Here is a 13,371-nt window from a genome sequence, read left to right on the forward strand (position 1 = left end):
ACAGGCGTGAGCCACCGCGCCCGGCCTTTTTTTTTTTTTTTTTTAAAGACAGTCTCTCTCTCTTGCCCAGGCTGGAGTGCAGTGGTGTGATCTTGGCTCACTGCAACCTCCACCTACCAGTTCAAGCAATTCTCCTGCCTCAGCCTCCTGTTTAGCTGGGATTATAGGCATGTGCCACCTCACCCAGCTATTTTTTTGTATTTTTAGTAGACATGAAGTTTCACTGTGTTAGCCAGATGGTCTTGATCTCCTGACCTTGTGATCCACCCATCTGGTCTCCCAAAGCACCAGGGCCACTTTTTTTTTACAAAGCAATTGCCATTTTCTTAATTTTCTTGTTTTTGATATAGTTACTGCATTTGTTACTCTTTTGATTCTGAAGGAGATCGATGCCATAACAGCTCCTCAGCCCGCAGCTCCTGTAGGAGCTTCTGCTCCACCTCCAACTCCACCTCGACCAGAGCCAAAGGAAGCAGCAACATCTGCCCTTTCTTCCTCTACTTCAAATGGAACAGACTCCACCCAAACATCTGGATGGCAATATGATACTCAGTGTTCACTGGCAGGAGGTAAACTTGATCCTTTGATTTTTAAAGAAATCTAAAGTGCAGTCTTTAAAGGGATTCTAGGCATTCCCTTTTCTTTTTTCTTTTTTTTTTTTTTTTTGGGAGACAGAGTTTCACTCATGTTACCCAGCTGGAGTGCAATGGCGCGATCTCGGCTCACCGCAACCTCCGCCTCCTGGGTTCAGGCAATTCTCCTGCCTCAGCTTCCTGAGTAGCTGGGATTACAGGCACGCACCACCATGCCCAGCTAATTTTTTGTATTTTTAATAGAGACAGGGTTTCACCATGTTGACCAGGATGGGGTCGATCTCTTGACCTCGTGATCCACCTGCCTCGGCCTCCCAAAGTGCTGGGATTACAGGCTTGAGCCACCGCGCCCGGCCCGGCATTCACTTTTCTAAAGATGAAAGCCTAGATGCTTTAAGCTTAGACTTTAGGATTCTGTCTTTTTATTTTTTTGGAGACAGAGTTTTGTTCTTGTTGCCTAGCCTGGAGTGCAATAGTGCAATCTTGGCTCACTGCAATCTCCGCCTCCCAGGTTCAGGTGATTCACCTGCCTCAGCCTCCCTAGTAGCTGGGATTACAAGGAGTGCACCACCACGCCTGACTCATTTTTGCTTTTTTAGTAGAGGCGGGGTTTCACTGTTTTGGTCAGGCTGGTCTCCAACTCCTGACTGACCTCAGGTGATCCACCTGCCCTGGCCTCGCAAAGTGCTGGGATTACAGGCCTGAGGCACTGCACCAGGCCTCTGTCTTTTTAAATACAATATGCCAAAGATGGTGGTTAGGATAGTAGGCTCTGAAAATTTACAGGGTGTAATTTTTATCTTTTGAAAAAGTCATTGCTTGTCCTTTTTTTTTTTTTTTTTTGAGATAGGGTCTTGTTCTGTCATCAGGCGCCAGGCTGGAGTGCAATGGCACGATCTCGGCTCACTACAACCTCCGCCTCCCGGGTTCAAGCAATTCTCCTGCCTCAACCTCCTACCTAGCTGGGACTACAGGCACATGCCACCACGCCCATCTAATTTTTGTATTTTTAGTAGAGATGGGGTTTCACCATGTTGGCCAGGATGGCTTGATTCTTGACCTTGTGATCTGCCCACCTCGGCCTCCCAAAGTGCTGGGATTACAGGCGTGAGCCACTGCGCCTGGCCAATTGTTTGTCCTTTTAACCAGTAGTGGATTATGCCAGGTGAATAAGAAAAGCCATGATATTCAAAGTATTTTAGGTATATTTTTTTAAAAGCAAACTGCTTTTTTATTTTTATTTTATTTATTTATTTTTTTAAAGTTGGAGTTTCACCATGTTAGTCAGGCTGGTCTTGAACTCCCAACCTCAGGTGATCCACCTGCCTTGGCCTCCAAAGTGCTTGGATTACAGGCGTGAGCCACCACACCCGGCCGCAAACTGCTTTTTAAAAAAAACTGTGTGTGCAAAGGTGACTCTAAATGTTAGGTATTAAGAACATAATTCTTGGTGTTAGACCAGTGGTTCTAAACTGGGATTGAGGGGTTCTTCTAGAGAATATTTGACAATGTCTGTCAATGTTTTTTATTGTTACATGTAGGAGGCAGGGTGGATGGGAGTGCTACTATTTGTAGTGGGCAGAGGCCAGGGGTACTTTTAAATCGTCTACATAAGATTGGCACCCCCCCACCCCCTGACAAAAAAGACCTATCAGCCCAAAATGTTAACAGTGCTAAGTTTTGAGAAACTGTTAGGTGATTGTGGCTTTTGAGCCTATATGTAAGCCAGAATTGTAGAGGGATTTGTGCTTAAAATTTGTTTGATTTTCTTCTAGTCGGAATTGAGATGGGAGATTGGCAGGAAGTCTGGGATGAGAACACGGGATGCTATTATTATTGGAATACACAAACAAATGAAGTGACTTGGGAGTTACCCCAATATCTTGCCACCCAGGTACAGGGATTACAACATTACCAGCCCAGGTAAGAATAAATTCTTCTAAAAAATTGCCTAGAAGGAAATTGAAGTCTTATCTTTTGCTCATAGTATTTGTCTTGTATTTCTCTTGCTAAGTATATATTTTTTTTAGTTCTGTGCCAGGTGCTGAAGCTAGTTTTGTGGTAAATACAGAAATATATACTAAGGAGAAAACAGTTTCTATTTCCAGTAGTAAAAGTGGACCAGTCATAGCCAAGCGAGAAGTTAAAAAGGTCAGTGTTGAAACTTACCTCATTCGCTTTTTTTCAAATCTAATAAAGGTTACTTTGAGCACAGGAATAGAAACCGTCTCTTAATATTCTATACCGTATATGTGAAATAGGATACGTTTCATAAAATTTCACTTCATTTGTTTCTGTATATTACGTACTTTATAGCAGTTACCCAGTTCACTGTTTTTTTGTTTTGTTTTGTTTTGTTTTGTTTTGAGACAGAGTCTTAACTCTGTTGCCCAGGTTGGAGTGTAGTGGCATGATCTCGGTTCACTGCAACCTCTGCTGCCCAGGTTCAAGCGATTCTCCTGCCTCAGCCTTCTGAGTAGCTGGGATTATAGTTCATTTGCCACTGTGCCCGGCTAATTTTTGTATTTTTAGTGGAGATGGGTTTCATCATGTTGGCCAGGCTTGTCTTGATCTTCTGACCTTGTGATCCATCCACCTCGGCCTTCCCAAGTGCTAGGATTACAGGGGTAAGCCACCTCGACTGGCTTTTTTTTTTTTTTTTTTTTGTTTTTATACGGGGACTCATTCTGTTGCCCGGGCTGGAGTGCAGTGGCGCTGTCTCAGCTTACCGCAACCTCCATCTCCCTGGCTCAAGTGATTCTCCTGCCTCAGCCTCCCAAGTAGCTGGGATTGTAGGCACTTGCCACCAAGCCCAGTTAATTTTTGTATTTTTATCAGAGATGGGGTTTCACCATATTGGCCCAGCTGGTCTCAAACTCTTGATATCAGATGTCTTGTCTGCTTCGGTCTTCCAAAGTGCTGGGATTACAGGCAAAACTGCCCAGCAGTTTTGTATTTTTTTAGTAGAGATGAGGTTTCACCATATTGGTCAGGCTGGTCTTGAACTCCTGACCTCATGTGAGCCACCTGCCTCAGCCTCCCAAAGAGCTGGGATTCCAGATGCAAGTCACTGCGCCTGGCCTTTTTACTTACTTATTTTTGAGACAGTTTCTGACTCTGTCACCCAGGCTAGAGTACAGTGGATCAGCCATGGCTAACTGCAGATTTACTCTTCCAAGCTCAAGCAATCCTGCTTCATCCTCGTGAGCAAGGGACTACATGTATGCGCCACCATACCCGACTTTTTTTTTATTTTTGAGAGATGAAGTCTTACCATGTTGCCCAGACAGGTCTCAAACTCCTGAGCTCCTGCTTTGGCCTCCCAAAGTGCTTACATTATAGGTGTGAGCTACTGCATCCAGCCCTCCCAAAAAAAACTTTAAAATAATACAATCGAGCTAGGCACAGTGGCTCACACCTGTAATCCCAGCACTTCTGGAAGCCAAGGTGGGCAGATCACTTGAGGTCAGGAATAGTTCGTTTTGATCTAAATCACCTTCATGGCATACCTACTACATTTTCTCATCAGGCCATGTGTGATTACACCTGTAATCCCAGTACCTTGAGAGGCTGAGGTGGGCAGATCACCTGAGGTCAGGAGTTCAAGACCAGCCTGGCCAACATGGTGAAACCCCATCTCTACTAAAAATACAAAAAAAATTAGCTGGGCATGGTGGTACATGCCTATAATCCCAGCTGCTTAGGAGGCTGAGGCAGGGGAATTACTTGAACCCAGGAGGCAGAGGCTGCAGTGAGCCATCATCTCGCCATCGCACTCCAGTCTGGGCAACAAGAGCGAGACTTGGTCCCAAAAAAAAAAAAAATTATCTGGGTGTGGTGGCAGTTTCCTCTAATCTCAGTTACGTGGGAAGCTGAGTCAGGGAAATCACTGGAACCCAGCGGGCAGAAGTTACAGTAACTTGAGATCGCGCAACTGCACTCCTGGGCAACAGAGTGAGACTCCAAAAACAAAAAAAAAATTCTCATCATATAGAAGAAGGTAAAGATTTATCCAGTCATGTGATGAATTGACAAAATACTGATGTTAAATCTATCTGTTTATACTAGTCTGCCTTTTGACATCCTGAGAATAGCAGGGAGGATATATTTGGATCCCACCTAGAGCTAGGCTCTAATTCAATCAGTGTCTTTCTAAAGTAATATGATATAAATATATACTTACCTGTTGGGAGTAAGTGGTTTTTACCCTCAGTATTCAGCCACTGAAAACAGTTAATATTAACAATTGAATGTATATACAGGTGAGATTTCTTTAAGAATTAAATGAGACTAAATTATTTTGTTCTTTATAGGAAGTAAATGAAGGAATTCAGGCTCTCTCAAATAGTGAGGAGGAGAAGAAAGGGGTGGCAGCATCACTACTTGCTCCTTTATTGCCTGAGGGAATAAAAGAAGAAGAAGAGAGATGGAGAAGAAAAGTTATTTGTAAAGAAGAGCCAGTTTCAGAAGTAAAAGAAATAAGTACAACAGTAGAAGAAGCAGCAACAATGGTAAAGCCACAGGAAATTATGTTGGACAATATAGAAGACCCTTCTCAGGAGGATCTTTGCAGTGTTGTCCAATCTGGAGAAAGTGAGGAAGAAGAGGAACAAGATACCCTTGAACTAGAGCTAGTTTTGGAAAGGAAAAAGGTAAGCTTTTCAGTTATTTGAAATATGTTTTTTCCTCAGTACTATTCTACAGGGATCATTGTGCTTGACTTACAAGCATTATTGGGGTTTTGTTTTTTTTTAATCCCATTATCTGGTTATGTTGAGACTTGTGCAGCAAAAACTTTACACAGTTGTAAGTTTTTGGTCCTTGATGATGCTTTTGATAGCTGATAATCAATGAAAATGGGTACCAGAAAAAAATAGAATGAGTAAGACCTACTATTTGATAGCACAGTAGGGTGACTGTAGTCAGTAATAGTGTATATTTTAAAATAACTTCAAAGAATGGAGTTGGATTATTTGTAATTCAAAGGATAAATGCTTGAGGGGATGGTTATCCCATTCTCCATGATGTGCTTTTTTCACATTGCATTTCTGTGTCAAAACATCTCAAAACCCATAAATAAATGCACCTACTCTGTAACAACAAAAAATTTATTTTATTTCATTTTTTTAAAGATGGGGTTTCACCATGATGGCCAGGCTGGTCTTGACCTCCTGACCTCAGGTGATCCACCCACCTCGGCCTCCCAAAGTGCTAGGATTACAGGCATGAGCCACCGGGCCCAGCCCAAAAAATTTATAAAATTAAAAAAAAATGTTTTTTAGGGCCGGGCGTGGTGGCTCAAGCCTGTAATCCCAGCACTTTGGGAGGCCGAGGCGGGCGGATCACAAGGTCAAGAGATCAAGACCATCCTGGTCAACATGGTGAAACCCCGTCTCTACTAAAGCTACAAAAAATTAGCTGGGCATGGTGGCGCGTGCCTGTAATCCCAGCTACTCAGGAGGCTGAGGCAGGAGAATTGCCTGAACCCAGGAGGCGGAGGTTGCGGTGAGCCGAGATCGCGCCATTGCACTCCAGCCTGGGCAACAAGAGCGAAACTCCGTCTCAAAAAAAAAAAAAATGTTTTTGAGTAGGCCAAGTGCAATGGCTCATGTCTGTAATCCCAAAATTTTGGGAGCCTGAGCAGGAGATCACTTGAGTTCAGCAGTTGAGACCAATGTGAGAAACATATCTAGATATCATGTCTTATTAAAAAGGAAAAAGCATGCGTGATGACATGTGTCTGTACTCCCAGCTACCTGGAAGGCTGGGTGCAGTGGCTTACGCCTGTAATCCCAGCACTCAGGGAGGCAGAAGCAGGCAGACTACCTGAGGTCAGGAGTTTTGAGAACAACCTGACCAACTTGGAGAAACTCCGTCTTACTAAAAACACAAAATTAGCCAGATGCGGTGGTGCATAGCTGTAATCCCAGCTACCTGGGAGGCTAAGGCGGGAGAATTGCTTGAACCTGAAAGGTGGAGGTTGTAATGAGCCGAGATCATGCCATTGCACTGAAGCCTAGGCAATAAGAGCTAAACTCCGTCTCAAAAAAAGAAAAAAATGCTTCCTGTTCTCAAAGGATTTAAATTTCAACAACATAGTCATGGCTGTTATTCTGCTTAGACAAATTGATAAGCAGTTAATGACACTAACTTAATTGTCATGTTCTTTGTAGGCAGAGTTGCGAGCCTTGGAGGAAGGAGATGGTAGTGTGTCAGGGTCTAGTCCACGTTCTGATGTCAGCCAGCCAGCATCTCAAGATGGAATGCGTAGGCTTATGTCTAAAAGAGGAAAATGGAAGATGTTTGTTCGAGCTACCAGTCCCGAATCTACCAGCAGGAGTTCTAGTAAAACTGGACGAGATACTCCAGAAAATGGAGAGACTGGTAATTTATGCTTTACATTAAACTTTAGAATTGAAAGATGTAGAGGGGAAGGAAACTCTTTTTTTTTTGTTTTTAACAAAACAGGAGATTTTACTCCTACCCTTTGGGAGAAATAGTGGGAAGAAAGCTTCGTCTCGTGCTCTACTTTTTCCTGTTCTATTTCTTGTAAAGGAGTAAGAGTCCAAGAGGCTGACATCCACTGGGTGCTGTATTCAGAGCCCAGTCCCATTTCTTCTTTCTTTGTCTACATTGTCCAGCCCTCTGGGTGGGTGGACAGAGTTTGGTTATGTTGTGAGGACCCAAGTTGTCTTCATTTACGGTAATGAGGGCCTTACCCTTTATTCATGGTAAAGTCGAAGAGTTCCTGCTGCATTTTTCAGTCTATTTTCAGACATCCCTCTGGATAAAGCTAATATTTTAATCTCCATTTGGCCTTAATTCTTCTTTGTTTTTGAGACAGTCTCACACTTTTGCCCAGGCTGGAGTGCAATGGCATAATCTCGGCTCGCTGCAAACTCTGCTTCCCAGATTCTCCTGCCTCAGTCTCCCAAGTAGGTGGGATTACAGGTGCCGACCACCACGCCTGGCTAATTTTTTGTATTTTTAGTAGGGAAGGGGTTTCGCCATGTTGGCCAAGCTGGTTTTGAACTTCTGACCTCAGGTGATCGGCCTGCTTCCACCTCCCAAAGTGCTGGGATTACAGGTGTGAGCCATCGCGCCTAGCGAATTTTTTTCTTTTCAGTTGGCAGTTCAGAAGAACGTGAAGGAAAATTATGTAAATCCTCTTTATCTTTTATTATTTCTCTCTACCCCTGTGGTCCATTCTTTTTCTTTTTTTGGGATGGAGTCTTGCTCTGTCCCCCAGGCTGGAGTGCAGTGGTATGATCTCTGCTCATTGCAACCTCCACCTTCAGGTTCAAGAGATTCTCTGCCTCAACCTCCCAAGTAGCTGGGATTACAGGCGTGCACCACCATGCCCAGCTAATTTTTTTCTTTCTTTCTTTTTTTTAAGAACAGAGTTTCACTCTTGTTGCCCAGGCTGGCGTACAATGGCGTGTCTCCACCTCCTGGGTTCAAGCGATTCTCCTGCGTCAGCCTCCTGGGTTGCTGGGATTACAGGTGCCCACCACCACACCCACCTTTTGTATTTTCTGTAGAGACGGGGTTTCACCGTGTTGGTCAGCCTGGTCTCAGACTTGACCTGGTGATCTGCCTGCCTTGGCCTCCCAAAATGGTAGGATTACAGGCGTGAGCCACTGTGCCCAGCCTAATTTTTGTGCTTTTAGTAGAGATGATTTTCACCATGTTAGCCAGACTGATCTCAAACTCCTAACCTCAGGCAATCTGCCCACCCCGGCCACCCAAAGTGCTGGGATTACAGGCGTGAGCCACTGCACCTGGCTATTTTCTCTATCCTTTATATCCATATATCCTTCCAGACCTTTTTTTTTTTTTAATAGCGATAAGAGTTTCACCATATTGGTCAGGCTGGTCTTGAACTCTGACTTCAGGTGATCGACCCGCCTCGGCCTCCCAAAGTGCTGGGATTACAGACGTGAGCCACTGTGCCCGGCTGACCATTTTCTTTATATATGTTTAAATATGTGTGAGTGTGTTTGTGTGTATATATGTAAATTTTACCATATACGAGAGCATGTAGATTGTCAGGCAACATACAGTTTTTACTTAATAACATGCCTTAAAAATTGTATTAATCATTGTTTATTGGTTAAAACTGAGTGGTATAGATGTGTGTATTTAACCCTTCTTGCTGGTGATGGACATTTAAATTGTGTCCATGTTTCACTCTTTAAAAAATTGCTGCATTTGTACTATGAACAAAAAACCCTATAGGGCACTTAAATGTCCATCAAAGGTATTACAGATAAATTGTGGTGTATTCTTACAAAGGAATACTAAGCAACAGTGACAAAATGAATGTACCCACCGGGCACAGTGGCTCATGCCTGTAATCCCAGCACTTTGGGAGGCTGAGGCGGGTGGATCACCTGAGGTCGGGAGTTTGAGACTAGCCTTACCAATATGGGGAAACCCCATCTCTACTAAAAATGAAAAAATTTGTCTGGTGTGGTGGTGCATGCCAGTAGTCCCAGCTACTCAGGAGGAGGAGGCAGGAAAATTGCTTGAACCTGGGAGGTGGAGGTTGCAGTGAGCTGAAATCCATACCATTGCACTGCAGCCTGGGCAACAAGAGTGAAACTCCGTCTCAAAAAAAAAAAAAAATTAACGTTCCATAATTATGTGTATCAGTGTGCTTTAATCATAGAAACAATAATATTTACTTTGGGAGGGCGAAGCAGGAGGATTGTTTGGAGGCCAGGTATGAAGAGCAGCTTGTACAACGTAGCAACACTCTGTCTCTGAAAAGTTTGAGGCAGCAGTGAGCTATGATTACATCAATACACTCCATCATAGGTGATCGAGCGAGACCTTGCTTCAAAACAAAAAGAAGAAAACAGACTGGCATGGTGGCTCACACCTGTAATCCCAGCACTTTGGGATGCCAAGGCGGGTGGATCACCTGAGCTCAGGAGTTCAAGACCAGGCTGACCAACATGATGAAACCCTGTCTCTACCAAAACTACAAAATGAGCGGGGTGTGGTGGTGCATGCCTATAATCCCAGCTAGGAGGCTGAGGCAGGAGAATGCTTGACCTTGGGAGTCAGAGGTTGTGGTGAGCTGAGATGGCCCAGTGCACTCCAGCTTCAGCAATATAGTGAGACTCCGTATCACAAAAAAAAAGGGAAAGGAAGGCCGGGCGCGGTGGCTCAAGCCTGTAATCCCAGCACTTTGGGAGGCCGAGGCGGGTGGATCACGAGGTCAACAGATCGAGACCATCCTGGTCAACATGGTGAAACCCCGTCTCTACTAAAAATACAAAAAATTAGCTGGGCATGGTGGTGCGTGCCTGTAATCCCAGCTACTCAGGAGGCTGAGGCAGGAGAATTGCCTGAACCCAGGAGGCGGAGGTTCTGGTGATACGAAACCGCGCCATTCCACCCCACCGTGAAAAAAAAAAAAAAACCCCCCTCCATCTAAAAAAAAAAAAAAAAAAAAAAGGGAAAGGAAAACAGTTATGTTGAACAAAAAAAGCCATGAATAAATGCATATATTAATATTCTATGTATATAAATACAGAAATAAGCAAAAATACTTTGCTTTGGCTGCGTGCGGTGACTCACCTCTGTAATCCCAGCACTTTGGGAGGCCAAGGCAGGCAGATCACTTTGAGGTAAGGATTTTGAGACCATCCTGGCCAACATGGTGAAACCCTGTCTCTACTAAAAATACAAAATTATCTGGGCATGGTGCTTCTCACCTGTAATCCCAGCTACATGGGAGGCTGATGCAGGAGAATCACTTGAACCCAGGAGATGGAAGCCGCAGTGAGCAGAGTTTGTGCCACTGCACTTCAGCCTGGGTGACAGTGAGACTCTGTCCTGGGGAAAAAATATATATATAAGAATATATGTATATTGTGCTTAAAGAGCTATCTGTGAGGAAACTAAAGGAATATAATGACTGATACCATGAGGTGAGTGGTTTAATATTTTGATATTCTTTTTTGTTTTGTTTTGAGATGGAGCCTTGCTCTGTTGCCCAGGCTGGATTGCTGTGATCTTGGCTCACTGCAACTGCTGTCTCCTGGGTTCAGGTGATTCTCCTGCCTCAGCCTCTTGAGTAGCTGGGACTACAGGCACAAGCCATTTTTAGTTAAGACAGGGTTTCACTATGTTGGCCAGGCTGGAGAATCCCCTGAGTTGGCCAGTCTGGTCTCAAACTCCTAACCTCAGGTGGACAGCCCATCTCTGCTTCCCACAAGTGCTGGGATTGCAGGTGTGAGCCACTGTGCCTGGCCTATTTACTTGAATTTTTTTTTTAAGAGAAAGAAATTTACTGTCACCAGGCTGGAATGCAGTTGACATAATCATAAAGCAACTTTGAATTCCTGGGCTCAAGTGATGCTCCTGCCTCACCCTCCCAAAGTGCTGGAATCATAGGCTTGTGCCACCTCACTGAGCTGGTTTTATTCTTTGTTATATGCATTTTGTTTCACAATAAATAATACTTTGGTAAACATCATGTTGAATATATTTTATTATGCACATTTTAGTTTCACAGCAGTAAAGATTCCTAGAGTTACATTGCTAGCTTAAAGGGGTATGTACATTCTCACTTAACAGATCCTACTTTTACTTACCCTCCAAAACATTCTGGTCTTAAACTCTAGCCATCCTTAAAATTGTGAAATTCTTGTACCTGCCACCAGGTAGAAGACTTTTAATACACACTGGCATTAAAAATTAATAAATGGGATTAGTGGAAAGATTTTAGTGCAGACAATTTGATAATAAAGAGGGAATATTAATGATCAGATAAATGGAGATCCAGGCTATTGTATTATAAAGTTAAGGACTTAATATATTTTAGGCCAGATGCATTGGCTCACCTTTAATCCCAGCATTTTGGTAGGCTGAGGCAGGAGGATTACTTGAGCCCAAGAGTTCCAGACCAACCTTGGCAACACTGAGAGACTGTCTCTGCTACTTGGGAGGCTGAGGTGGGAGGATCCCTTGAGGGTAGGCGGTTGAGATTACAGTGAGCTGATATCATGCCACTGCAGTCCAGTCTGGGCAGCAGATTGGGACCCTGTCTCTAGAAAATAATAGTGATAATAATGATGCTCTGATTTTGAGCACCTTACCTGTGTTAAAGAATTGTCACGTCTCAGGCTTGCCGTCTGGCTATCATAAGTAATTGAAGCAGTGGTATTCTGAAAGAGAAGATTGGAAACGATGTTACGGAGAAGGGGAAAGCAGAAACTACACAGTAATTTGATAGAACAAATTTTATTTATAGATGTATTTTAAGAAAGTTGATTATAAAGTATTGTTTGTTTGTTTTGAGACAGTTTCACTCTGTGACCCAGGCTGGAGTGCAGTGACACGATCTTGGCTTTGCTGCAACCTTCACTTCCCAGGTTCAAGCGATTTTCCTGCCTCAGCCTCCCCAGCAGCTGGGACTACAGGCATGTGCTACCATGCCCAACTAATTTTTTGTAGTTTTAGTAGAGATGGGATTTCACTGTGTTGGCCAGGACAGTCCCTGTCTCCTGACCTCGTGAACCTCCCACCTCGGCCTTCCAAAGTGCTGGGATTATAGGCATGAGGCACCACACCTGGCCCTAGGTTTGTTGCTTATAAAGGCAGTAGGCTGATAAGTTACAAGGGTTTTAACAAGTAAATAAAACAGGCAAGAGGAAAAGAACTAATAATCTTTTGCAGATATCTGCTATGGGGTAAGATAAATATAGTACTCTTTAAGTATTGGTACTTTAGTTTAATTTCCCATGTGTTCTTTTACAGTAATTGGTGCTGAAAATTCAGAAAAAGTAGATGAGAATTCAGATAAAGAGGTGGAAGTAGAAGAATCTCCAGAGAAAATAAAAGTACAGACCACACCAAAAGTAGAAGAAGAACAGGATTTGAAAGTATGTATATTACTTAATGCGACTTTACAGTTTTTTTTAAATTTATGTGGTTTTTTTTTAGATAAAGTCTCACTCTATTGCCCAGGCTGAAGTACAGTGGTGCAATCTTGGCTCACTGCAACCTCCACCTCCCAGGTTTAAGCGATTCTTCTCCCTCAGCCTCCCAGGTACCTGGGATTACAGGTGTGCGCCACCAACACCTGGCTTATTTTTTGTATTTTTAGTACAGACAGAGTTTCATCATATTGGTTAGGCTGGTCTTGAACTCCTGACCTCAGGTAACCCACCCAGCTCGGCCTCCCACAGTGTTGGGATTACAGGTGTGAGCCACCATGCCTGGCACAGCAATTTTTTTTTTTAATGCCAGTCATTAAACTGGTTTGTGTTAACAAGTAGTAAAAGTAATCTTTACTGTTTCCAAACCTAAATTGTTTACTTCGGTAGGTGAAAAGATCATGTTTAAGTCTGAAATAATGACTTAAAAGGCTGACTTGATGCTGAGAAATTATTTAAAATTCTTAATGCTTAAATGTTTTCTTCAAATTAAGCCTCTCTTTGAGAAACAGTAGCTTATAGGCTTCTCTAGTTTTGGAGAAAAGTCACAGATTTAATTCCTGTGTGACATACTTGTCTTTACACAAAGGCTAATTTAGTTTGAATTGCTTTTTTTTTCTTTCTTTCAGAGATGGGGTTTCATCACATTGGCCAGGCTGGTCTCGAACTCCTGACCTCGTGATCCTCCTGCCTCGGCCTCCCAAAGTGCTAGGATTACAGGCATGAGCCACCAGGCCTGGATCCAAATTCCATTTCTAACCTAATCTCATGGGAGAGTTGGATCAAATAAGTATTGGCTATTTAAGGGTGGTCTGTTGGGAAAACCA

General features: G+C 43.3%; 1 protein-coding gene across 3 annotated transcripts in view; it reads left to right on the forward strand.

Moving 5' to 3' along the window:
• The window catches only part of FNBP4 (formin binding protein 4), a 50,203-nt gene that overhangs the window by 12,400 nt on the left and 24,432 nt on the right, over positions 1 to 13,371 (forward strand). For all 3 annotated transcript variants that reach the window (XR_004270155.1, XM_032282190.1, XM_032282191.1), the window contains exons 4-9: positions 383 to 569; positions 2,369 to 2,516; positions 2,624 to 2,744; positions 4,907 to 5,245; positions 6,767 to 6,977; positions 12,366 to 12,490. Coding sequence is in view for 2 of the 3 variants with exons in the window: in XM_032282190.1 (XP_032138081.1) it covers positions 383 to 569; positions 2,369 to 2,516; positions 2,624 to 2,744; positions 4,907 to 5,245; positions 6,767 to 6,977; positions 12,366 to 12,490 (1,131 nt within the window). In the remaining variant the exon portion in view is untranslated. The remainder of the gene's footprint in view (positions 1 to 382; positions 570 to 2,368; positions 2,517 to 2,623; positions 2,745 to 4,906; positions 5,246 to 6,766; positions 6,978 to 12,365; positions 12,491 to 13,371) is intronic.

Source organism: Sapajus apella, unplaced genomic scaffold (genome assembly GCF_009761245.1).
Source record: "Sapajus apella isolate SASKATOON/1434 unplaced genomic scaffold, GSC_monkey_1.0 scaffold14, whole genome shotgun sequence".
Taxonomy (NCBI): Eukaryota; Metazoa; Chordata; class Mammalia; order Primates; family Cebidae; genus Sapajus; species Sapajus apella.